The sequence below is a fragment of the Lemur catta genome, chromosome 13, assembly GCF_020740605.2.
Source record: "Lemur catta isolate mLemCat1 chromosome 13, mLemCat1.pri, whole genome shotgun sequence".
Classification (NCBI taxonomy): Eukaryota; Metazoa; Chordata; class Mammalia; order Primates; family Lemuridae; genus Lemur; species Lemur catta.
The window spans coordinates 5,843,901-5,868,698 of NC_059140.1; the positions used below are offsets into that span (position 1 = coordinate 5,843,901).

At 38.4% G+C, this 24,798-nt stretch overlaps 1 protein-coding gene and 2 pseudogenes across 1 annotated transcript in view; 2 read left to right on the forward strand and 1 right to left on the reverse strand.

The window, feature by feature from the left end:
- Positions 1-22,482, forward strand: part of LOC123649450 (zinc finger protein 708-like) — a 57,069-nt gene extending 34,587 nt beyond the window's left edge. The window contains exons 7-9 of the mRNA XM_045567587.1: positions 14,341-14,453; positions 17,003-17,215; positions 22,267-22,482. Coding sequence (XP_045423543.1) covers positions 14,341-14,453; positions 17,003-17,215; positions 22,267-22,482 — 542 coding nt within the window. The remainder of the gene's footprint in view (positions 1-14,340; positions 14,454-17,002; positions 17,216-22,266) is intronic.
- On the reverse strand, positions 12,192-12,369 carry LOC123649598 (annotated as a pseudogene).
- Positions 22,482-22,902, forward strand: LOC123648849 (annotated as a pseudogene).
- Positions 22,903-24,798: the final 1,896 nt, after the last annotated feature.

Sequence of the window (24,798 nt, forward strand, 5' to 3'; positions counted from 1 at the left end):
CAGAATTTTTTCTCATTATTACAATTATTTGGCATCTTTGACAAAATCAATTTTACTACAAATTAATGTGTTTATTAATGGACCTTCAATTCTATTCTTTTGATCTACATAAATCTATCCTTATGCTAGTAATATACATTTCATTACTGTGACATTGTTTTAGGAATTCATATCAGAAGTGTTTCAAAATTCTTGTGTGTATATGATTTTATTTTCATATGAATTTTAGGGGGAGCTTCTCAATTTCAATTAAAGAAAACTTATTTGGAAATTTGCACTAAATTCATAGATCAATTATTTGGATATTTTGATGTTACTATTAAGTATTGTTACTCTTGGACATTGAATATATCTCAGTACATTCAGTTCTTTGATTTCTTTCAGCATTTTTAATAATTTTTTCATATAAAGTACTTGCACTTGTTTTTAAAAATTTATTTCTAAATGCTTTTTTTGATGCTATTATTAATAAAATGATTTTCTTAATTTAATTTCCATTTGTTCATTGCTTTTATATAAAAGTACATTAAATTTTGTTTGCTGATCTTATAGCTTCTGACAATGAACTTGTTTATCAGCTTAATCAGTTTTTTAAATTAAATTTCTTACACATTTTTACACAATGTTATGAAATGTGTGATAAAAGTCTGTTCTGTTTTTTTCTTTTCTAATTAAATAATTTTATTTATGTTTCAAGTATAATTCTCTGGCTAATACTTCCAGTACAATGTTGAAAAGAGTAGTAAGAGAGAAAATTCTTGTCTTGTTCCCAAAGGTATGAGTAAAGCACCCAGTCTCTAATTATTAAGAGTGATATTAGCTGTAGGTTTTCATAGATGCAGTTTATCAAGTCTCAGAAATTCTCTTCTAGTAATTTGCTGGGAATTTTATCATAAATAGGTGTTGGGCGTGTCAAAATTTTTCTCTGCCTATTTAAATTATTTTTTATTCAAATATTATTTTTGCAATACTTTGGTTGATTTTTTAATAATAAACTAACATTGCATTTGTGAAAAAAATCCTACTTAGTCATACTATATAATCATTATATGTTGCTGGGTTCAATTTACTAGTATTTAGGAGGATTTCTGTGTCTATATTTTTATGGAATATTGACCCATATTCTTCTTTATGTGTGATACTTTTGTCTGGTCTTAGCATCATGATAATGCTGGCTAATCAAATAATTGGGGACTTACATCTACTGCTGAACGTTTTTATAAAGAATTAATATTAATTCTTCATTAAATATTGATTGATTTTACAATTTAAGCAATTTGATACTGCACTTTTCTATATGGAAATATTTTTAATTATTTTCTTTTTATTATTATATGACTGTTTATATATTCTGTTTCATTATGTATGTCTATTCCTGTCAATTTCTTTAGTTTACTTTCATAATTTATGGCTACCAATACATTTATTTCTATTTTGTTGTATTTCATAAAAATTAATATTTTAGGCACTTGACATGGAATTATCTGGAATCAAAATAAAGAATGAGTCTTTAGCCCAACCAATAAATGGCTCAAAATTCTCTCCATTGTTAGGATAGTGAATATGAATATGATTTTATTACTTAAAACTCATTTATGAGGTGGAAAATAAGAACACACCTGGAAGATCCAGGGTCCCATCCACCACCTAGGGCATTAGAATGCTTCTCCTGAGAAACTAGAGCTGGTTACAGGACCCAAAAACAAAACTGAAGCTTGTCCCTCCCAGCAAGGACCACCTACTGACAGGGAGGTCAATATGCATGCCCTTTTACTGCATTTACTGACTCATCATACAGGGTGTGATCAATTCTTTCCCACAAGCACCACCTACTGGCTCAGATATTAAACTGGGCATGCCATTATCTATATAAGAGACAATACAAACGTAAGAAGGAACAGCTGCTCCAGATGAGAAGGAATCAGCAAAAGAACTCTGGAAGCATGAAGAAATCAAATGGAAACATCAGTTCTCTAGCAATGTATACCAACGAAAATCAGAACATTGAAATGACAAATGAAGAACTTTGGACATGGAATGTAAGTAAGCTCAATAAATGCAAGATAAAGTGGGAACCCAACACAAGGAAACCAGAGAAGAAAAAAAATGCAGGAAATGAATTAAAAATTCACTAATGAATTGAAATATTAAAAATCAAACAGAACTTCTGGAAATGAAAAATTCATTTAAGGAATTACAAAACACAGTGGAAAGCCTTAAGAATAAGTTAGATCAAGCATAAGAAAGAATCTCAGAGCTTGAAGACAACATCTTTCAATTCAACAAGTCAGTGACAGAGATAGAATAGGGAAATAGGAGAAAAAAGCAAAGCCTACAAGAAATGCATGATTATGTGAAGAGGCCTAACATAAGAATCATATCTATCTGTGATGGTGAAGAAGGAAATACACATGGGTTGCATAATCTATTTGAGGGAATAATTGAAGGAAATTGCCTTGTCCTGGCCAGAAATCTAGATACCAAAGTACAAGAAACTGAAAGGACTCCTGGGAGATTCATCACAAAGAGGAAAACATCACAACACGTAGTCATCAGACTGGACAAAATAAACATGAAAGAAGCCCTCCTATGAGCCATAAGGTGAGAGCAGCAAGTGACTTACAAAGCAAAACCCATCAGTGTAACTGCAGATTTCTAAACCGAGACCTTACAAGCTAGAAGGGACTGGGGCCCCATTCTCAGTCTTCTCAAACAGAATAATGCCCACTCTCAAATTCTGTATGCTGCAAAACTAAGTTTCATATATGAGGGGGAAATAAATACTTTCTCATCCAAGCAAACAGATGAGGGAATTTGTCAAAACAACTCTAGACCTTCAGGAACTATTCAAAACTGTGTTACACATGGATCAGAACAATAGACACCAGTGTAAAATCATCTAGTAGCTAAAGGTCAAAGGTCAGACGCCACAGTGGCTCAAGGCATAAAAGAAAGCAACAAAGTTCTATTCAACAGGATGAACAGAAATACACCCCACTTATCAATTCTTTCAATAAATGTGAACAGCTTGAACTGCCCACTGAAGAGATATAGACAGGCTGAATGGATAAATATATAGAAGCCAAATATCTGCTGTCTTCAGGAAACACATCTACCCACAAGGACTCATTCAGACTCAAGGTGATGGAATGCAAAAGAATATTCCATGCAAATAGAAACCAAAAGAAAGCTGGTATAGCAGTTTCCACATCAGATAATATAGTCTTCAAATCAACAAAAGAAATGAAAGACAAAGATGGTCATTATATAATGGTAAAGGGGACAATACAACATGAAGACATAACAGTTATAAATATTTATGTACCCAACAAAGATGTGCCCAGATTCATAAAGCAAAACCTACTTTATCTAAACAAAATAATAACAACAGCACTGTAATATCTGGAAACTTCAATACCCCACTGATGGAATAGAAGAGATCTTCCAAAAAGAAAATAAACAAAGAAACATTGTACTTAAGCAGAACTCTAGAGCAAATGGGACTAATACACATTTACAGAACTTTATACCCAAAAACCACTGAGTATACATTCTTCTCACCACCTCATGGGACACTCTAAGACTGACCACATCCTAGGCCACAAAACATGTTTCAAAAAATTTTAGAAAATAGAAATTATACTATTCATCTTTCAAGACAACAGTGGAATAAAATTAGAAATCACCTCCAACAGAAACACTCATCTCTACAGAACATTATGGAAACTAAACAACAAACTTCTGAGTGATTATTGAGTCAAGGAGGAGATTAAGACAGAAATCAAAAGAGTCTTTCAACTAAATGATGAAGAGGACACAAATTATCAAAATCTATGGGACACAGCTAAAGCAGTCCTGAGAGGACTACTCATAGCCTTAAATACCTACATCCAACAGATTAAAAGATCACAAACCAAAAATCTAATGAATCTACTCAAAGAACTGGATAAAGAAGTGCAAACCAATCAAAAACCCAGCAGAAGAAAAGCAATAACCAAGACCAGAACAGAACTAAATGAAGTTTATAATAAAAGAACTATATGAGAGATTAATGAAACAAAAAGTTGGTTCTTTGAAAAGATAAAATTGACACACCTGTAACTAGATTAACCAGAAGCAGAAAAGAAAGGACTCTAATAAACTCAATCAGGAATAAAAAAGAAGAAATTACAACTGATATCACAGCAATACAAAATATCATTTCTGAATACTATAAAAATCTCCATGCACATAAACTTGAAAATGTGGAGAAAATGGACAAATTCTTAGAAACACACAACCTTCCTAGGCTCAATCAGGAAGAAATAGAATTCCTGAACACACCAATATCAAGTACTGAAATTAAAGCAGCAATAAAAAACCTTCCTAAAAAACATGTCCTGGACCAGACGGTTTCACATCTGAATTCTACGAGACCTACTAAGAAGAACTGGTGCCTATACTACAGAAATTATTCCAGAATATGGAGAAGGAAGGAATCTTCCCCAACACATTTCATGAAGCCAACGTCACCCTGATAACAAAGCCATGAAAGGACTCAACAAAAAAAGAAAACTACAGGCTAATATCCCTTAGGATTATAGATGCAAGAATTCTTGATAAAATCCTATCCAGATCCTTATTAAAAAAAATTCATAATGCCCAAGTGGGCTTCGTTGCAGAGATACAGGGATGCTTTACTATGTGTAAATCTATAAATGTAATTCACATATAAACAGAAGTAAAAAAACACCATACAATCCTCTCAATATATACAGAAAAAGCATTTGATAAAATTCAGCACCCTTTTAAGATAAGAACACTTAACAAAATAGGCATAGACAGGACTTATGTCAAAATGGGAAAAGCCATATACAACAAACCCACAGCCAACATAATAATAAAAGGGGAAAAACTGAAAGCATTCCTGCTTAGAAATGGAACCAGACAAGGTTGCCCTTTATCACCATTTCTCTTCAACATAGTGCTGGAATTCCTCACCAGACCATTCAGACAATAGAAGGAAATCAAGGGCATCCGCATGGGGGTAGAAGAGGTCAAATTATTGCTCTTCACAGATGATGTGAGCCAATGTCTAGTAAACCTCAAAAATTCTGCCAAGAGACAACTGGAATTGATAACTAAGTTCGGTGAAATCTCAGGTTGCAAAATCAACATCTGCACATCAGTAGCATTCATATACACCAACAGACAAACTGAAAACCAAATCAGAAACTTAGGACCTTTCACAATAGCAACAAAGAAAATAAAATACCTAGGAATATATTTAACTAAGTAGGTAAAAGACCTCTACAGGAAGAACTATAAAATGCTAAGGAAGGAAATAGCAAAGGACATAAACAAGAGTAAAACCATTCCATGATCACAGGTGGGCAGAATCAACATAGTTTAAATTTCAATACAACCCAAAGTAATCTACAGATTCAATGTGATCCCTAATAAAATACCAACATCATTTTTTGCAAATCTAGAAAAAATAAATCTACAGTTTGTATGACCCCAGGGAAGACACCATATAGCTAAAGCAACCTTAAGCAAAAAGAACAAATTGGGAGGCATCAATTAACCAGACTTCAAGTTATACTATAAGGCTATAGGAATGAAAACAGCATGATACCGGCTTGAGAACAGAGACATAGACTAATGGAACAGAACTGAGAACTCAGATATAAAATCATCCTCATATAGCCTTCTGATCTTTGACAAAGCAGAGAAAAACATACATTGGGGAAAAGAATTTTTATTCAGTAAATGGTGCTGGGAATATTAGATAGCCACATGTAGAAGACTGAAACAGGATCCACACCTCTCACCTCTCAGAAAAATCAATTCATGATGGATAACACACTTAAACCTAAGAAATTAAACCACAGGAATTCTAAAAGAAAACATCGAAAAAACTCTTATAGACATTGGTCTAGGCAAAGAATTTATGAAGAAGACCCCAAAAGCAATCATAGCATCAACAAAAATAAATGAATGGAATTGATCAAATTTAAAGGCTTCTGGAAAGCCAAAGAAACTATCAGTAGGGCAAATAGACAACCTACAGAATGGGAGAAAATATTTGCATGCTATACATCTAATAAAAGGCTGATAACTAGAATCTGTATGGAACTCAGGAAAATCAGCAAGAAAAAAATCAAACAACCCCATAAAAAGTGGGCAAAGAACATGAACAGATACTTTTAAAAAGAAGATAGACTAATGGCCAAGAACCATATGAAAAAATGCTCAACATTTCTAATCATCAAGGAAATGCAAATCAAAACCACAATGAGCTAATCACTTAACCTGAGTGAGAATGGATTTTATCAAGTCCCAAAACAATAAATGTTGTCATGGATGCGAAGAGATAGGAACACTCATACACTTCTGGTGAGACTGCAAACTAGTACAACCTCCAGGCAAAGTAATATGGAGATACCTCAGAGAACTAAAAGTAGAACTACCATTTGATCCAGCAATCCCACTACTGGGCATAAAACAAAAGGAATAAAAGACATTCTGTAATAAAGACATCTGGACCAGAATGTTGATAACAGCACAATTCACAATTGCAAAGATGTGGCAACAATCCAAGTGCCCATCAATACATGAGTGCATTAATAAAATATGGGATATGTATACCATGGTGTATTAGTCAGCTACAAAAAGATGGTGGTGAACTAGCACCTCTTGTATTTTCCTGGATGGAGCTGGAGCCCACTCTTTTCTTAAGTGAAGTATCACAAGCATGGAAAAACAAGCACCACAGGTATTCACTCACCATCAAATCGGTACTTATTGTTCAAAACTTATGTGCACATAAGTAACATTCATTGGGTGTTGGGGGAGGGAGGAGGGAATGGGTATATTCATGCCTAATGGGTGAGGTGCACACTCTCTGGGGGATGGGCATGCTTGTAGCTCTGGCTCAGAAAGTGCAAAGGCAATATATATAACCTAATCATTTATACCCTAGTAATATTCTGGAATAAAAATCACCCACACACAAAGAATTCACATTTATTAAGTGATATATATATAAAAAATTAGTGAAACTGCCATTGTACTTTAAAATCTATAAATCAGGGAAAGCAACGCTGCTTCTTCTTTTTTGTTAGCAATATTTAGATGAGAAAAACTGTTTTAATAAGAAAAAATACAAAATAATACTGTATTTGAAGAATGATATGTACAAGATATAATTTGGCAATAAGTGTGGTTAGTATTTAGGAGACACCATATGTTAGACACTATTCTAAGCCATTAAATATACATAGGTAACATACAAGAATATAAAATGAATAGTTCAAAGATTCATTGGAAAAAATAATTAACTTTGGAAAAATTTTATTTTTAATTTAAAAAATTGTGGTATATATTGGGTGCAATGGGATATTTTGGTGTAAGTTTACATTGGGAAAATATTAAGCTAAATAACAAAGCCATCGCTTCACATATTTGTAATTTTCTATTATATAAACATTTAGAAATCTACTCTTTTAACCCTGACTGCAGACATCCCAGATGAAAAATCTCTTATATATAAGAACCAAATTATAATTTATGTTTCACATAAGAAATAAATTATCAGGATGAGGGGCAGAAGAAATTCAATATCACACAAATTTCAGATGTAGGGATAATGTTTAAATTGTGTAAGTCAATCCAATACGAAAAAATATATAATATGGAAAAAATAAGAAATTATAAGCTTGACAAGCCATGTTTTTAAAAGAGCCAAATAGAAAGTAAACAATTGAAAATATAATTAATTTAATAAACAACATATGATGAAATACTAAATTATACTGAGCTAATAAGGTTAGTAAACTGGAATATTGAACACAACATAGACAAATACAGTAAAAAAAGAAAACATTATGGAAAATACAAATATACATGTATGAAGAAAATAATAAATACAAATGGGCCACATCTCTTTATTTATCTAGATATATAAAAAAATGCAAGGTAATAGTCAAGGCATTGGTTATGTATAAGCTTCTAAAATTGAAAACCAAACATGAATCCATGAATCCTTAAATCCACTGAGTTAAAAAAATGCAGTGTGTCAAAATGAGAATAATTTTTTTAAAAAGGCTTAAAAAAATAATAGTCAAGCTGTATAACACCAAAGAAGAGGGAAACACTTAAAATGACTGAGAGAACAAAGATAACCTATGAAAATGAGAAGAAAATTTCCATAGCTTGTGTGAAGCCAAAAATTGAAAAATAAACAATGCTGAGAGAAACTATTATTAAACCTAGAATTGAATGCTTAGATAAAATAACTTTAACAAAAATGGGTAAATTGAAATAATTTCAAAGGTAAAAACACCAAGTGATTCAGTTTCAAATAGGAGTGCATTTTAAGAGAAAAGTAATGTTCTGTATGTAAAGTTAAAAGTGAAAATTAAAGAATAAGAGACTGGGTATGGGAATATCAAACACTGATGAACACTAAATTAGAGAAGCCAAATAGGCTTTGGCAGCATCAAAATAAAAAATGGTTATGTGTGTGTGTGTGTGTGTGTGTGTGTGTGTGTGTGTATGTTAGTTCTACACATTTTATTTAAATCACATAACAAATCCTATAGTACTTGAATAATTGGTAGAAGAATCTATAGAAATTTTTTCCATCACTACTTTGTTAAAAATTAATGGCACTTTGATTGTATATTTTGCAGAATATTTATTCTTCTTTTATCAGAACACATTTCTATCAAGGGACAGACAGTGGCATAGAGACTGACCACAAGATTCTGGACACCTGGGATGACTGTGTCATACCCGCATAGCACAGTTAAGGTGGATGCAATAGTGACGTCCACCAGTGCATGACCACAAAGAAACTCACCAGCAGCAGGATGGTCTGGGCGGCCCTGTTCTTTGCTGAGGCTCCTGGGGGGAAGCTGGTGCTGTGAAGGTGCTGGGATCGCCTCTGATGCCTGGACAAGAGAATCACCATGAATGCACTAGAGAAGCATATTTCCTACAAAAAAGGAGATATCTCTTTTTAGTGCCAGCATGGAAAACAGACTCCTGTTCATATAACTTCTGGGAGAAAGGGAGTAGTATTTAATGAGAATCATTAGATTGGTCTGGGCCCAGTTGGAAGATCTCACTGTGTAGATCAGGTTATTCCTGAAAGACACACAGAGAAACCTGAGGAAGAAAAAGAAATAGGAGATGTAACATTTGAATTTCTTTTTGAACCTGGCAAACCAGGAGGTGCTAGGGTAGATGGTGATGACCTGGAGCAAGCCCAGGAGGCAGGTGTTGCAAATGGAGAAATTCCTCATCACCCTGATCAGGTAGAAAAATGCCTTACATTTGAAGTCATCTTGAAAATCCAATGAGTCAAACAGTTCTGAAAATACCATAAAAACTTCAATGAGGAACATCACTGTATGTAGACAAGGGCCAAGTCACTGCTGGTCACATCAGTGGGCTTAGGCCTACATTCAAGATGGAGTGTGGAGATGCACAAACAAGGAGGAAAGTGTTTGCTGGGAAGCCTGCTCAGAAAAAAAAAGACATTTTCTAATGGTAACATAAGTGGAAAGTGTTCTCATTTTAACAGCAAAAAAGAAACATACCTTGTTTCTGAAAAACACAATAGAGCTCATATCATTTGTTATTTTTTATAGGCAAAATTATTACCACTACTATCATTTTTATTCAACCCAATGATCCTTGAGTAACCCTAACTAGCTCATACAAATTTTTAAATAATCAGCCTCTCTGTATTATTTTTTATGTTATGTAGTTTTTATACGCCTAACACCATCTCAAGCACAACCAAGCCTGTGTAGCTGTCCATTAGCTATGCTCCTACAACACCTGGGCCTCACTACTTGGAAGCATTTATTAATATTCTACTTTCTCTGATTAAAAATTCATTCAGCATACAAAAATTACTCTATGGTGCTTGCACAAATGAACTGAATTAAATTTATGTTAAAGGAAAAAGAATCACCAAGGCTAACAATTAAAAAAAATCTTATGTCCATTACAACTCTTCTGGGTTTTTAACATTCTGACTTATTTGCCTAAAACTTTTTCTTTGGAGATATAATGGAGTTTTTCAACAGTTTGATGAAACTTCATTTACTCTGACAGAAAGGAGAAAAGATTTTATTAAGATCAACATGATGTTTAAAAAAACCTTCTCATGAAATGTGATGGTATTCTGAGTTGGAGAATTAGTACAAACCTAGGGCCTTAAAACAACGTATATTTATCATATTTCATTCTTCAGTGTCAAAGACCAAAATTTGTCTTAAGACAAGGAGGAGGAGAAGGAAGAGGTCAGTAAGATTGAAATCCTTTCTGGAGGGTCTAGATGAGAATCAATTTTCTTGGGTTTCCTGGTTTTGGGTTTTGTCCCAAGCTTCTGGAAGTTACCTGCAATTCTTGGCTCCTGTCTGCCTGATACCTGCAAAGCCAGCAGTGGTTGTTCTTATGTTATATCCCTGTGACACTGAGTCTCTTGCCTCCTGATTACACATTTATAGATTCTTATAATTACATTGAGCTCATCTGAGTAACCCAGGGTAATGTCTCTATCTTAATGTCAGCTGATTAGCAATCTTAATTGCATTCTGTTATTGAACATCACAATAATTTAAACCATAAACTCCGACTTCATTTAAAAAATAATTTAGAAAACTTTGCTAATCCCTATCCTTCCAGCCCAATGCATTAGGACTACTTTGTAGTAATTTTCCATTATCCTTTCAGATGTTTTCCTACTTAGCATGTACTATAAATGCGGACTGTGTCTTAGTCCATTTTTTGCTACTATAACAGGAAACTGGAGACTGGGTAATTTACAAAGACAAGAAATGTATTTGTCTCACGCTTCTGGAGGCCAAGAATTCCAAGACTGAGGGACCACATCTGAGGAGGGTCTTCCTGCTGCATAATCCCATGGCGGAAGGGGATGGCCAGGAGGGGAGGAAGTGGGAGATAGAAGAACTCATTCTTTTACCAGGAACCCCATCCTGTGATAACTAAATTGCTCCTCTGGTAACAGTATTAATGAACTCAGGAGGGCAGAGCCCTCATGACCTGATCACCTTTTAATGTTCCACATTTCAACACTACTGCATTGGGTATTAATTTTCCAACACAATTTTGGAACACATATTTAAACCAGAGCAAACTACATCATGAACATTGTAACATTTTTAAAAACAACAAAGTTTTAAAAACTTAGAGAAAAAGCAAAGTTAATTTCTAAATTTTGCAATTTATTGATTATTTTGGATTTTACTTTGGCTTGGTTGGGTAGAGAAGAAACTGTTAAAAAATCTCTTATTGTAGAGTGAAAGGAAATGTATTTCATCAGAAGAAAACATTTCTCATTATTTAGATAGAGTTAGGTATTTATTTTTATCTTTATTTTCATTCATTTTTAGAATAAAGGCCATGGCCCATCAGTATATAATAGGGTTTGGTTAAGAATGGAAAGCCCTAGAGCAGTTTCAGTATGTTTACCCCACTTATATCATAGAAGCCTATATATAGAAATTCAGAGAAGATTGGTAAAAAGCAATGAAATCCTGCATTATGATATAAGATATTGTAAATGCTACATAAAATCTTAGTTCTGTTACCTAAATTACAAATAAAATAGTGTGCATTGTTTCCATGCAGGAAAAGAAGAGGTTAACTCTCATTTTCCATGTCTATATTTGAAATTACCTTCCCATCAGCAGGTATATAATTCTATGCATCCACTTTGCTTGTTTTCTATGTTCTTTTAAAAAAAATTTTTTTGAGCTATAGAGTCTTTTCTCCAATATCATCATAGCTATTATTAGACACAGTAAAACTGAATGAAAATATCTAAAATTGAGGGTGATTCCACCAGCAATATGGTAGGTAATATGTAGGATAACAAACAGATAGTATTTGTAATTAGGCTAGAAGAGTTAGTTTACATGAATGCATTTGAGATCCAGTGACTTCCACTTAGATATTTCATATCAAAGGATTCTGGAACATTCTTTTTGACATTTAGTCTTCAACTTGGAAAACATGCCTATTATAATTATACTCATATTCATCATCATAAATATTTACATTTTGAGGAGAGCATAAAAATTAGATTAGTGTCTACTGTGAGGCCTGGTTACTGATTCCATCTTGTCTGCCACAAACCCCAGACCCAAACTGTCCCTGTTGTGCCAAGTACCCCTGTGGTAATTCCTCCCAATAATACAGCAACAACTGATTAATGAGGACAGGACTCTGCTCATCCTGCTAACATGCCAACATGATTAGCATTTCCAGTCTTGACAGAGGCCATATCAGATATGAAACTGATAAGAACAGATATGACACTTGATCTTAGCCAAAAGGCCGAGAACCAATGCATCTCCAGTCTTGGAAGAAAGGCCCTGGTATTTGCTCCTACTGCTCTGTCAGCAAGCTTGTGAGCTGTGCTTCCACTTACGGTCCCAATTAGAGACTCTTGAATGGTGCCCCCACATTCCTCATGCAGCGGCTGCCAATGGACCCCGTAACACCCCTGTGGATGCAACTAGTCATGTTCTGTCTGGACTGGACTGATGCAGGGTCCCTTTTTTATTGAACTGACTTTTTTTTATTGTGGTATCTACAAGACGGACTCCTGGATTTGACCGTTTTTACTCTGATTTTTGACACTGCATTGCCTCAACTGGTTTACTGACAGAATTCCAACAATTAATAGCAGAGAAAGGCACCTATTGCAACATTGACTTCATGACACCTTCCTCCTGGCACCCATGTCTTCCCTTGTGATTAAGAGAAACTGAGACTTTACTGCTACTTTTTTCCCACCCCATGAACTCTGTCATCTGACAATGCAGCTGGCTAATATCATTACCTGCTTCACCGCAGGTAGCTTTTCTGTGCCCCAGAGCTTCTTCCCTGCTTACAGGGAGTCTGCTTTCTTCCGTCACAGAGCAGAGCTTCCAGGCTGGATCAGCATCCACGGACACCTCCTCGCATTTATTTTTAGCTTTTCTTGAGACTCTTCTACTGCTATGACAACTTTACAGGCTAGAACTTTTGCAACACTCAGCCAGTCCCTGATGCAGCTTACGTCTGTCTAATCTGTACAGAGCTGTCTCATGGACAACAGCATGTGTGTCTTCTGGCCCTGGTGACTGCTTCATGCCCTTCCAGACTACACACCAACTTTTCCACCTTCTGAAAGAAGCTCTCATTGTTACAATTTCTGTCTTTCATTCGTATGGTCACATAGACTGTCCCACCAATCCTGACTACATCTTGACCTAGCAAGACCTTTACAGGTGCATTTTCTCATCAGTCTTAAACTTTAGAAAAATTAAATTTAACAAAGTTTAATTGAGCAATGAATAATTTACAAGTCAGGCAGCCTTTGGGACCAGAAGAGGTCAAAGATTTGCTCCACAATGTGGGCAGAGAGCATTCAGAGACAGCAAACAGAAATGAGATACAGAGACAGCTTCACTGGTGACAGCTCGGCCTTGGCCTTTTGGGGGCAGGTCTGAACTATTGGCAGCCTGTGGGTGGCTGAAGGTTGGTTGCTGTTAGTGCCCAAGACTCAGCTATGTTCTACACAAAACATACTCCTAAATTAGCTTTCCCATTTCGTTACATATTAAGTTAGGTTGCAATTTCTTTCTTAAAGACTTAAGGTAGGAAGGCAGCCTCAGGCCACAATTAGTTTAACTGTCTCTTAGGCCACCTCCATGGCTGTTTCTACAACCTGTACCACTTGGAAACACTTGACACCTCAGTTGTGCTTGCCAGTCATTTGGGACAGATAGGACTCAAAACTTAGGTGTGATTGGGCCATCTCCAATATCAAGATTTGCACCTACGACATCACCTCCTGCACACCCAGTGTCTTCAGACCTTACTACTTGTTTCTCAGTCCTTTAGATCCTATCCCATTTCGGCCTGCCATTGCTCATAATCAAGCAACTCCAAGCCTACTACCAGTAACTCCAAGTCTGTTCAACTCCTTTTACATCCCCATGTGACTATTTATTTCTCAGCCTCAGTACATCTGGTGGCTCTTGCTGCCCTAGGTGGCCTCATATTCCATATTCAATTGTGGCTTCTCCAGACCTACTCACCAACTACTCTGCACCAAAGTTAATGAAAATTTTAATCACAGGGTCATTTCAGCCATCCACAGAGCAGCCAACCTGTCAGCTTGCCAGTAATGCCTTTGCCAACATTCCACCACTAGTCCACGTTCACAGTCAAGCCCCAGTTACTTCCTGTTAATGTCTCTTTCCTCACCTTGGTGAGTTTCCTCCAGAGTCACAGCTGATCCTCACTCTCTTTATCTCCCCTCATTTTCAGCCAACACTGGGACAGCTGTGTCCTCTCTGCTGATGACAGAGTTCAGTTCTCACTGGAATGTTCCAGGGGTGCTGCCAATTCCTGACTTAACATCACACGTGCCCTCTCACTGGGTAACTTCATACTGATTGGGGCACCTGCCCTGGCTGGTTGGGCACCTCTCACCTGACTGCCCTCCGGGGAGGATGGTGATCCTTTTCTGGCGATTCTCCCTTCCCCACCTGTGGCCGCACCCACCTCCTTCTTGCATTCCTTCACCTGCACCAAAGGGGCTGTATGACCCCTGGGGAAGTTAATCAACTAGGACAATCCAAAGTCATCAAATGTGATACACTATAAGAAAAATGAAGCGTTAATACATAAATAAATGCATATATATATATGGTGTAATTTTTTTCTCTGGCCTCAGGAACTGCAGATGCTGGCCCATCCCTACTTTTCCTGGGACTGTCTTAATGTTATGTGTCTGCATTTCTCCTTTCTCTGTATTAGAATTTCCCCCCAGGAACAAAACTGCCATTTGCTTGTCAGATAATGGGAAATAAATCTGACTAAAATTTAGTGGCCTTCTACCTCAGGAAAATTGTTAGTGGCCCAGTGGCTAGGGCATATTGAGATATCTCTTCTCAGGTGAATGGTAAGTTTTTGCATCTGGCTCCTTCCAGAACCAAGAAAAAGACACAGTGCATAGTGGCTTCTTTAGACTTTGGAGGCAAGATATTCCCTACCTGGGTGTATTACTGCATGCCCCTTGCCAAATGACCTGAAAAGCTGCTAGTTTCCAGGGGGGTCCAGGAGACAACTCTGCAGCAGGCCCGGGATGCTGTGCAAGCTGCTCTGCCACTCAGACCAGGTCATCAAGATCCAGCGGTTGAGGTATCAGTGGCAGTTAGGAATTTTTTGGAGCCTTTGTTAGGCCCCAATAAGTGGATCATATGTCAGCCTTTAGAAGTTTGGAACAAGGCCATGCCATCACCTACAGATAACTACTCTCCTTTTGAGAGACAGCCCTTAGCCTACTGCTTGGGCTTTGTAGAAACTACATGCTTGATATGGGCCACAAGTTACTGTGTGACCCGAGTTGCCTATGATAAGCTGAGTATTATCTAACCCACCAAGCTACAAGGTTGAGTGTGCATAGAAACACTGTGTTGTCAAATGGAAGTGGCATATACATGATTGGGCCCAAGCAGATCCTGAAACACAGCTAAGTTATAGGAAGAAGTGGCCCAAATGCCAATGGTTTCTTCTCCTCCTGCACTGCCTTCTGTCTGAAAGCCAGCACCTGATGGGGAGTACCCTACTATCAGTTGACAGGGGCAGAAAAGACTGGGGCCTGGTTTACAGATGGTTCTGAACAACATGCAGGCACCGCCAAAAACTGGACAGCTACAGCACTACAGCCCCTCTCTAAGACATTCCTGAAGGACAGAGATGAAGGAAAATCTTCCCAGTGGGTGGGATTTTGGGTGGTACACATCCTTGTGAACTTCTGTTGGAAGGAGAAATGGCCAGACATGCTATTGTATACCAGTTCATTGGCTGTGGCCCACGGTTTGGCTGGAGTGTCAGCAACTTGAAAAGAAAAAGATTGGGAAATTGATGAAAGGGAATTTGAGGAAGAGCCATATGCATAAACATACTTCTGGAAAAGCCAAAACCATGAAGATATCTGTGTCGTATGTCAAGGCCAACCCAAGTGTGATCTCAGCAGAGACAGGTTTAAATAACCAGGTAGACATGATGACCCATTTTTTGGATACTAGTCAGCCTCTTTCCCCAGTCACACTTGTCATCACCCATTTGGCCCATGATCAAAGTAACCATCCTGGCAGGGAATGGAGGTTATGCATGGACTCAGTATGTGGACTTTCATTCACCAGGGCTGACCTAGCTATGGCCTCCACTGAGTGCCCCATATGCCAACAGCAGATACCAACACTGAACCCCAGTATGGTACCGTTCCACAGGATGATCAGCCAGCTGGTTGGTGCCAGGTTGATTATACTGGACAACTTCCATAATGGAAGGGGCAAGCTGTTGTCCTTACTGCAAAGACACTTACTGTGGATATGGATTTGCTTTCCCTGCATGCAATGTTTTTGCCAAAATTATTGTTTATTGACTTGTAGAATGCTTCATCCACTACCTTGTTATTCCACACAGCAATGCATTTGACTAAGGAACTCAACTGACAGTCAAAGAAGTGTAGAAATGGACCCATACTTACAAAATTCATGCTCTTCTCATGTTTTCCATTATTCTGAAAGAGCAGGCTTTGCAGAACTTTGTAATCACCATTTGAAGATGCATTTACAGCACCAATTAGGTGCAGTATCTTGAAGGTATGAGATAAGTTTTCACAGAAGGCTGTATATGCTCTGAATTAGCATCCAACATATGGTCCTGTTTCACTTATACTTAGGATTTACAAATTAAAAAATCAAGTCGTGGATGAGAATGGCACAACTCACCGTCATCCCTGGTGACCAAATAAAAAATGTTTGGCTTCTTGTTCCCATGATTTTATGCTCTGCTGGCCTAGTCTTCTTAGTCCCAGAAGGAGGAATCTTCCACCAGGAGACACAACAATGGTTCCATTGCACTGGAAGATAAGACTGCCACTGGCCACTGTGGGATCCTTGTGTTTCTGAGTCAATAGGCCAAGAAGGGAGGAGTTACAGTGTTGGCTGATGTAATTGATCCAGACTACCAAGAGGAAGTTGGTCTACTGTTTCACAATGGAGATAAGAAACAGTATGCTTGGATTACAGGATCCCTTGGGGCTGTGGTCCCCGACGCCCAGGCTGCTGACTGGTACAAGTCTGTGGCCTGTTACAAATCAGCCACACTGCAGGAGGTGAGCAATAGGCAGGTGAGTGTGTTCATCTGTATTTACTGCTGCTCCCCATCCTTTGCACCATGGCCTGAGATCCCTGTCCAGTGAGATCAGTGGTGGCATTAGATTCTCATAGGAGTGTGAACCCTACTGTCAACCGCACATGTGAGGCATCTAGCTTGCACACTCCTTATGAGAATCTAATGCCTGATGATCTAAGATGGAGATGAGCTAGCACTGGGGAATGGCTGCAAATACAGATGATCATTAGCAGAGAGGTTGCATTATGGTGAGTTGTATGATTATTTCATTATCTATCATAATGCAATAATAATAGAAATAAAGTGTACAATAAATTAATGTGCTCCAATCATCCTGAAACCAACCCGCCTGCTCCCAGCCTGTGGAAAAATTGTCTTCCATGAAACTGATCCCTGGTGCCAAAAAGGTTGCAGACTGCAGCCTCAGAACATCTGTTAGTATCACTATGCCCTATGATTAAGGTCAGTGAAAACTTTAACAGCACAATGCAAGCAGTACTGTAACTGACCCAGTCCATTCGAGAATGAAGGTTTGGGTCAACTTTGCTGGTAAAAGCCAGGATAAGCTCAGGACCTTTCTGGAGTTAAAGCAAATATAGAATGGGCAGGGAAAGAAGATAGTTTATGAATACGAGCTAGGACCATGTGACCAGCTGCAGCAAGGAGGACTGTAATTTTCACAAGTATTTCCACATTTTGTTATAAATACTTTTTTGTTTATATACATCTATTAAGCAAATATCTCTGTATTTTCCCTTTATTCCCTTATGTTTCATAAGATGTATTTAGACTTTGTATCAGTATTTTAGTGTGATTAATTTTACATCATATTATTTCAGTTACTGAATATCTGGAGATTAGAAAAATTTACTCAAGGACTTTACCTCTTGTTATGGGCAAAGGTTAAGTGTGTTTTAAGTTGTATGCAAGTTTCAGTTGTACAAAAGTTGTATCATGTTAAGTAGAATTATGACCTTGTCATTTTTATCTCAAAATTAAGTGTGGTTTAAGAAGATGCTTATGGGTTCCAAGTTGAAAAAGGGGAACACTTCTGGTGGTTCACTGTCTGTTAATTTTATTTATACTGGGCTAAGGCATCCATAGATAGCTGGCAAAATATTATTTCTGTGTGTGTCTTACAGGGAGTTTCATAAAGAGATTGTATTTGAATCAGGAGACTGAGGAAAGGGACTCTGCTCTGACCAATGAAAGCAGTCTCCATTAAATCTGTTGAGAGCCCAGATAAAACATAAAGGTATGGGTTATCATAAGTTATTAACAATTATGTCACTAAAGTTGATATACAACAACCCCTGCACGGCTAAATTTGACTGGCAAAAAAGCAGAGGAAAGGCAAATGTTTACCCACACTTCTGGAGTTGGCATATCAATTTTCTACTGTCTTTGAACATCACAGCTCCTGGTTCTCTGCCCACTGGACCTTCCCCTGCCCCCCACCCTCCTGGTTTTAGGTTCTTAGGCTTTCAGACACAGACCACTGGCTTACTTGTCCTTAAGTTTTCATTTGGCATATGGAACTTTTTGGCTATATAACTGCATAAGCCAATCCTCATAATAAATCTCTTCCTGTATGTCTCTATAAATTCTATTGGTTTCCGTTCCCCTCTGGAAAATGCTGACTAGCACATTGAGTCAGGGAGAAAGTATCCCTGGTATGGAAACTTGTCGGCAGAAATGAGTTTGGGCAGACGAGGTTAGACAGGTGGCGACTATGGCTGCAGCAAGCCTTAGAGGAGATAATGGGAGGGTGGGGGAAGACAGGGTCAGATGCTGGGGCCTGGTGCACTGTGTCATTACTGCTCTCTGAAAACATTAGCTCCAAATTTAGTTTCTTAAAACTTCAAATATGTATTATGTCACAATTTCTGTGGCCCAAGAATCCTGGCATGGCTTAGCTGTGTGCCTCTGCCTCAGCGTCTCTCATAAGGCTGGGGCTGTTTCTGCAACTGAAGCTTGGGCAGGGGAGGATCAGCTTCTAAGCTCAATCTGGTTAGTTGCTGGCATCATTCAGTTTGGAATGAGGGCCTGAGTTCCTTTCTGTCTCTTGGCCTGGGCCCTCCCTCCATTCTTTGTCACACAGGCCCATAAATAGGGAATCACAAAACATTCAAGCTTGCTTCCCCAAAGGAAGGTACAGGACAGAGAGGGAGAGAGAGAGGGAGAGAGGGAGAGGGAGAGGGAGATAAGACACCTGAGAGAGAAAGCAAGTGGAAAGTCACCATCTTTTAGTAATTCAATCTGTGAAGTGACATTCCATATCTTTAGTTTGCATGCTGTTGACCAAAAGTGAGTCACTAAACCTTATTGGTTATACAAGGATGGGGATACTTGGAGGTGGGGATCATTGTGCGTCATCATGGGGCTCCCACCACAGACACAAAGGTAAGGCACATGAGCTTGACTCCAAATATAATGGGAAGGCATTTGAAGGTTGATTATCACAAGATAACAAAATCTGAATTTTATTTAATTCCAACTCCCCCATGGTGGGTCTTGGTAAATGAGACCAAGGGAGGGAGTGATTTCCCCAAGATCCAACTGACAGAACCCATGTCAGTTTGGGTTTTATTCTAGGCTACATCCTACTGATCATAATTCTTCCATCTCTAAGCTTATGCCTTACCTACAAGTAATACACACCTACAAGAATTATAAGTATTATCTCATATACACCAGATGAGTTCCCTTGGAGCTAGATGGTAAGCATTATTCCCACTGTGCAGGTTGAAAGACTGAGGAGGCCAGTAGAGGCACAATGACACATCTAGGCTTGCAGAACTGGTAAGAACAAGGAGGCTCTGACCCAGCTCTGTCTCCTCAAACCTGTGGCCCTGACTGTAGCCAGGACTTCCTGGGGTGCTGAGGGAGGCTGTGTTTGCATAATCGTGGATAAGCCAGCAGCTGACATGCGGGAGCAGGGTGAGCAGTCAGCAGCCCAGAAGGCCCTTTGAAAAGGGCCCACGTGATGGAACCTTGAAGAAGTGACCTCACCTGCTTGGTGATTATCCCCAAGAGAACTTAGAGCTCTGATAACCAGGCACCCACATTCTAGAGACAGCCTTCTATACAACTCACTTGACAGGAGACTCTTAAGAGAGTAAGATGTCCTCCTCCTGTATCCCAACTGTCTGAGGCTCTTGTCTCCAAGGCCTGGAGTGAGAGCCTTTCTGAATGGTGCAGACATTGGCTCAGCCCTCAAGCTTCTCACCCCCATGCCTCAGACCAGTTGACAAGAGACACCCAAAGGTAACACAAGGTACCCCAGGGCAGGTCCATCCAGGTCAGGCCTCACTTGTGATTCCACCTGGGCAGCCTCACACCCCTCCCTATTAATATATGTATGTGGGAGGAACAGGGATGAGAGGGATTCCTGTGCAGAATCAGGTTTTCAGGTGTTGGAACACTGGTGGGTGCGACACACCCCAGGTTATGATGGCAGAATGGAAAGTTGAGTGTTGGGGATCAAGCTTGTCTACTCAGATGTTAACTCTGAGGCCTTGATTCACCATTTGGTTTCCTCCCTGGCTGGAGGTCTCTGGAGATTCTTCTCTGTGCCTGATCTAGGGTATAGAGTTCCTAAAAAGACCACTGATACCACTTGACCTAGCTGCCAGGCACCTTATTCGCAGGGCTCAATGCAGGAAATCAACGAGGAGGTGTGTGGGTCCAACTACTCCATCTCCTTGGGTAATGGGTAAGGGTACCATGGCACCAGCCATCGCCAGTACTGCGTTGGGGTGAGAGTGGGCACAGAAGGGTTTCCACGGCCTGGAACTCAACATGACCAGGGTGGGCCTAGGACCCAGAGCCAAATACGGGAACTCCCTGGGTCCTGTCCTAGGACTTTTTTACTTGAGTGACTCACAGTCCCCTTCCAAGGAATCCTGGCCTCCTTTAGTGCCCAGTGGCAACTTGGTTACGTACAAAATTCATGTGCATATACTTGTAAGAAGATCAGAGAAAATGTTTGCATTTTTTTCAGTTTACACTAGACCATGAGTGTCTTTGCATTTGACTATTGTTTTATAGTTTTAACTACTTGCCACAGGTATCCCATGTAGCTGTCAGCTCCACTGCCCTTCCAGACCTCCAATTCTATAAAACACACAAATATCACTCTTACTAGGATGGCTTATGTTTTAAAATATTTGAGGGGTTTAAGCTATTCTAACATTTGTCTACAACTTTCTGTCTTACAGAACACATCCTCTTAATGCTGCCATATTGAAAGCTGTGGTCTCCCTTGTCTTCATAATATTCCACCAGGGAGGCCGTTTCTCACAGCATTTTAGCCTTTCAATGCTAGTGGACCCTGACATGATTCAATCCTCTTGCCATCTCAGCTATGCTGCAGGGGACACTCTGCATGTGTCCTAGTAGATCACATCAGTTTGATAGGGCTGCCATGACAAATTACTACAGGGCTGGGTGTTTTTAGCAGCATTTACTCAATTCTTGAGGCTAGAAATCTGATATCAAGGTGGCAGCTGGAGTAGTTTCCCATTTATTTACTTATATTTCCATGATGTTTGAAGACAAAAAATTTTAAATTTGATGGACAATTCATCAAATTTTCTCTTCATTATTCCTTTGGTGTAAAATCTACGAAACCTTTGCCTAATTCAAGATCACAATAAAATACTCTAGTATTCCTCCTAGGAATATTTTAGTTCCAACATTTAGATATACAATCTTTTTGAATATTTTTGTCATGTGTTTCAAATTTGGGGTCCACATTTACCTTTTTGCATCTCCATATCCAATTTTACCAGCATGCATTTGTTCAAAACACTTTTCTTTCCCCTCAGATTTCTTGACCCCTTTCTCAAAATGCCTGTGTTTGTTAACGAACCTTTAAATCTCCTCATTGGTCTACCTGCATCTATCCTCGTTCTTCTACTATGTGCTTCGGTTACTGTTACTCTTTTAAAGATTGTTTTGTGATTTCTGGTTTCCTTTGCACACAAATATAGATTTAGGGTAAGCTGGTTGATTTCCATTAAAAATGCAGTTGTAAATTTGAAGGACGCCCCCTCCCCCACGGGACAGGAGGCATCCTTGGCGCCTCCAGGCCGCCTTGTCAACACCGCCTCAGCGACCTCACAAAGCGGGTCCCCGCAGGCCACTGGCACCCGGATGCGGGCGGCCGAGGCAAGCGGGGGCCAGGTTGCCCGGAACCAGCGCGGTGGCGGCAGCGCAGCCTGGGGACAGCGGAGTACCCAGCTCAGGACAGCGCGGTAAAGCGCGTCCACAAGGAGCTGCTGGGCGTGGCCCAAGACCCCCTGCCCAGGTCTCAGCAGGGCCGGCGGGGGACCATATGATCCACTGGCAGGCGACCCTAACGGGGCCCAACGACAGCCCCTACCAAGGAGGGGTCTTCTTCCTGACGATCCAGTTGCCATCCGCATAGGCCTTCAAACCACCCAAGATCGCATTCACCACCCGACGTGAACAGAAATGGAAGCGTCCGTCTGCACTTCCTTAGATCTGAGTGGTCGCCGGCTCTGACCGTTTCCGAAGTGTCGTCATCCAGCTGTTTCCGTGTTGTGCGACCCCAACCCCGATGATCCTTTGGTTCCTGAGATTTTGAAGATCTGTAGAAAGGATAGGAGAAATTACGACGGAATAGCTCGAGAATGGACTCAGAAATACGCCATGTGACTTCAAAATAAATAATACCATCACCTTAATGGTAAAGATAAAGTGGCAGTTCAATTAAAAAAAAATTTGAAGGGACTGCATTGACTCTAGATCAATTTATGGGGTTTTCTGTTCTTAACAATATTAAGTATTGTTATCATTTAACATTAGATGTCTTTCCATTTAGTCATTTATTTTGAAATTTCTTTTAGCATTTAAAAAAACAGTGTAAGGTTCTTACACTTCTTTTGTGAAATTTATTCCTGAATATTTCTTTATTTGTGATGCCATTGTGAATAGAGTAGTTTTCTTAATTCAATTTTCACATTGTTAATTGCTAGTATAATATGTATCGATCTTGTATCTTGTGACATGGGTGGATTTATTTGTTAGTTCTAGTGAGCTTTTGTAAGTTCCTTCCAAATTTTTATGTACAAGATTATGTTGTTTCCAATAAAAGGTAGTTCTACTTCTTTTTTTCAATCTGGAGGATTTTATTTCACTTTCTAATGTAATTTCCCTGGCTATTATCTCCAGTACAATGTTGAATAGAGTAGTGAAAGTGGAGATTCTTGTCTTGTTCCTAGACTTACAGGCAAAGTACTCGGTCTCTCACTATTACGTATAATGTTAACTGTAGGTTTTCATACATTACTTCTGGCAAGACCCAGAATTTTCCAAATATGAGTAGTGTGCTGGGAATTTTATCACAGTGGGTGTCAGATTTGTCAAATATTTTCGTGTGTCTATTGGAATGATATCTTGTGTCACTTGAATAAAGTAATATTGTGTATTATCTTGATTAACTTTTGGATATTAAGCCAACATTACATTTTTTAAAATAAAATCTCACTAGGTCATATAGGCATATTTATATGCTCCTTGTGAAGTTTGCTAGTATTTTCTAAGGATTTCTGTGTCTGTATTATTAAAGGATTTTTGTCTATACTCTTCTTTACTTTTGATTTCTTTCCTGCTTTTGGTATCATGGTAATGGTGGCCTCATAGAATGAATTGGAATGTGTTGCTTTTATTTTTAGAAGTTACTTTGAAGAATTGGCATAATTTTTATTATATGTTGATAAAACTTATCATTTAAGCCCTATACATCATTCAACAATGGAGATTTGTTTTGGGAAATGCAGTTACGTGATTTTGTCATTGTGTGAACATCACAGAATGTATTTGCACAAACGTAGAAGGTATAGCCTGCCATACACCCAGGCTATATGGTATGACCTATTGCTCCTAGGCTACAAACCTGTACAACATGTTACTGTACTTAATATTGTAGGGAATCATAACACGATGTTATTTGTGTATCTAAATGTGTATCTATGGTTAGATATCTAACCATAGAAAAGTTACAGTAAAATACAGTACAAAAAATAAAAAAAAAATGGTACGCCTGTATAGGTCACTTGCCATCAATGAACATGTAAGACTAAAAGTTGTACAATAAATATATAAACCAATAACATAGTCACTTATTATCATATTATCAAGTATTAGGTATTGTATATAAATGTATGTACCATAGTTTTATCTCACTGGCAACATAGGTTTGTTTACACCAGGATCACCATAAATACATGGATAATGCATTGTGCTTCAATCTTAACATGCACTGGATACTTTTCAGCTTCATTGCAATCTTATGGAAGTACTTTAGTGTATGCAGTCCATCATTGACCAAAACTTTGTTATGTAGGGCAGGACTGTATTTATTTTTATATATGACTATTTGTATAAGCTATTTCTTCAGTTTTCTTTCAAAATTTGTTCCTATAAAGATATTTATTTCTAATATATAGTATTCCATGGTAAGAGATTTTCTGGAAATTTGACCTGAGAAAATCTGGAATAATAATATGCAATGAGGCTTGCATAATCAATGACAGACCCAAAATTTCCTCT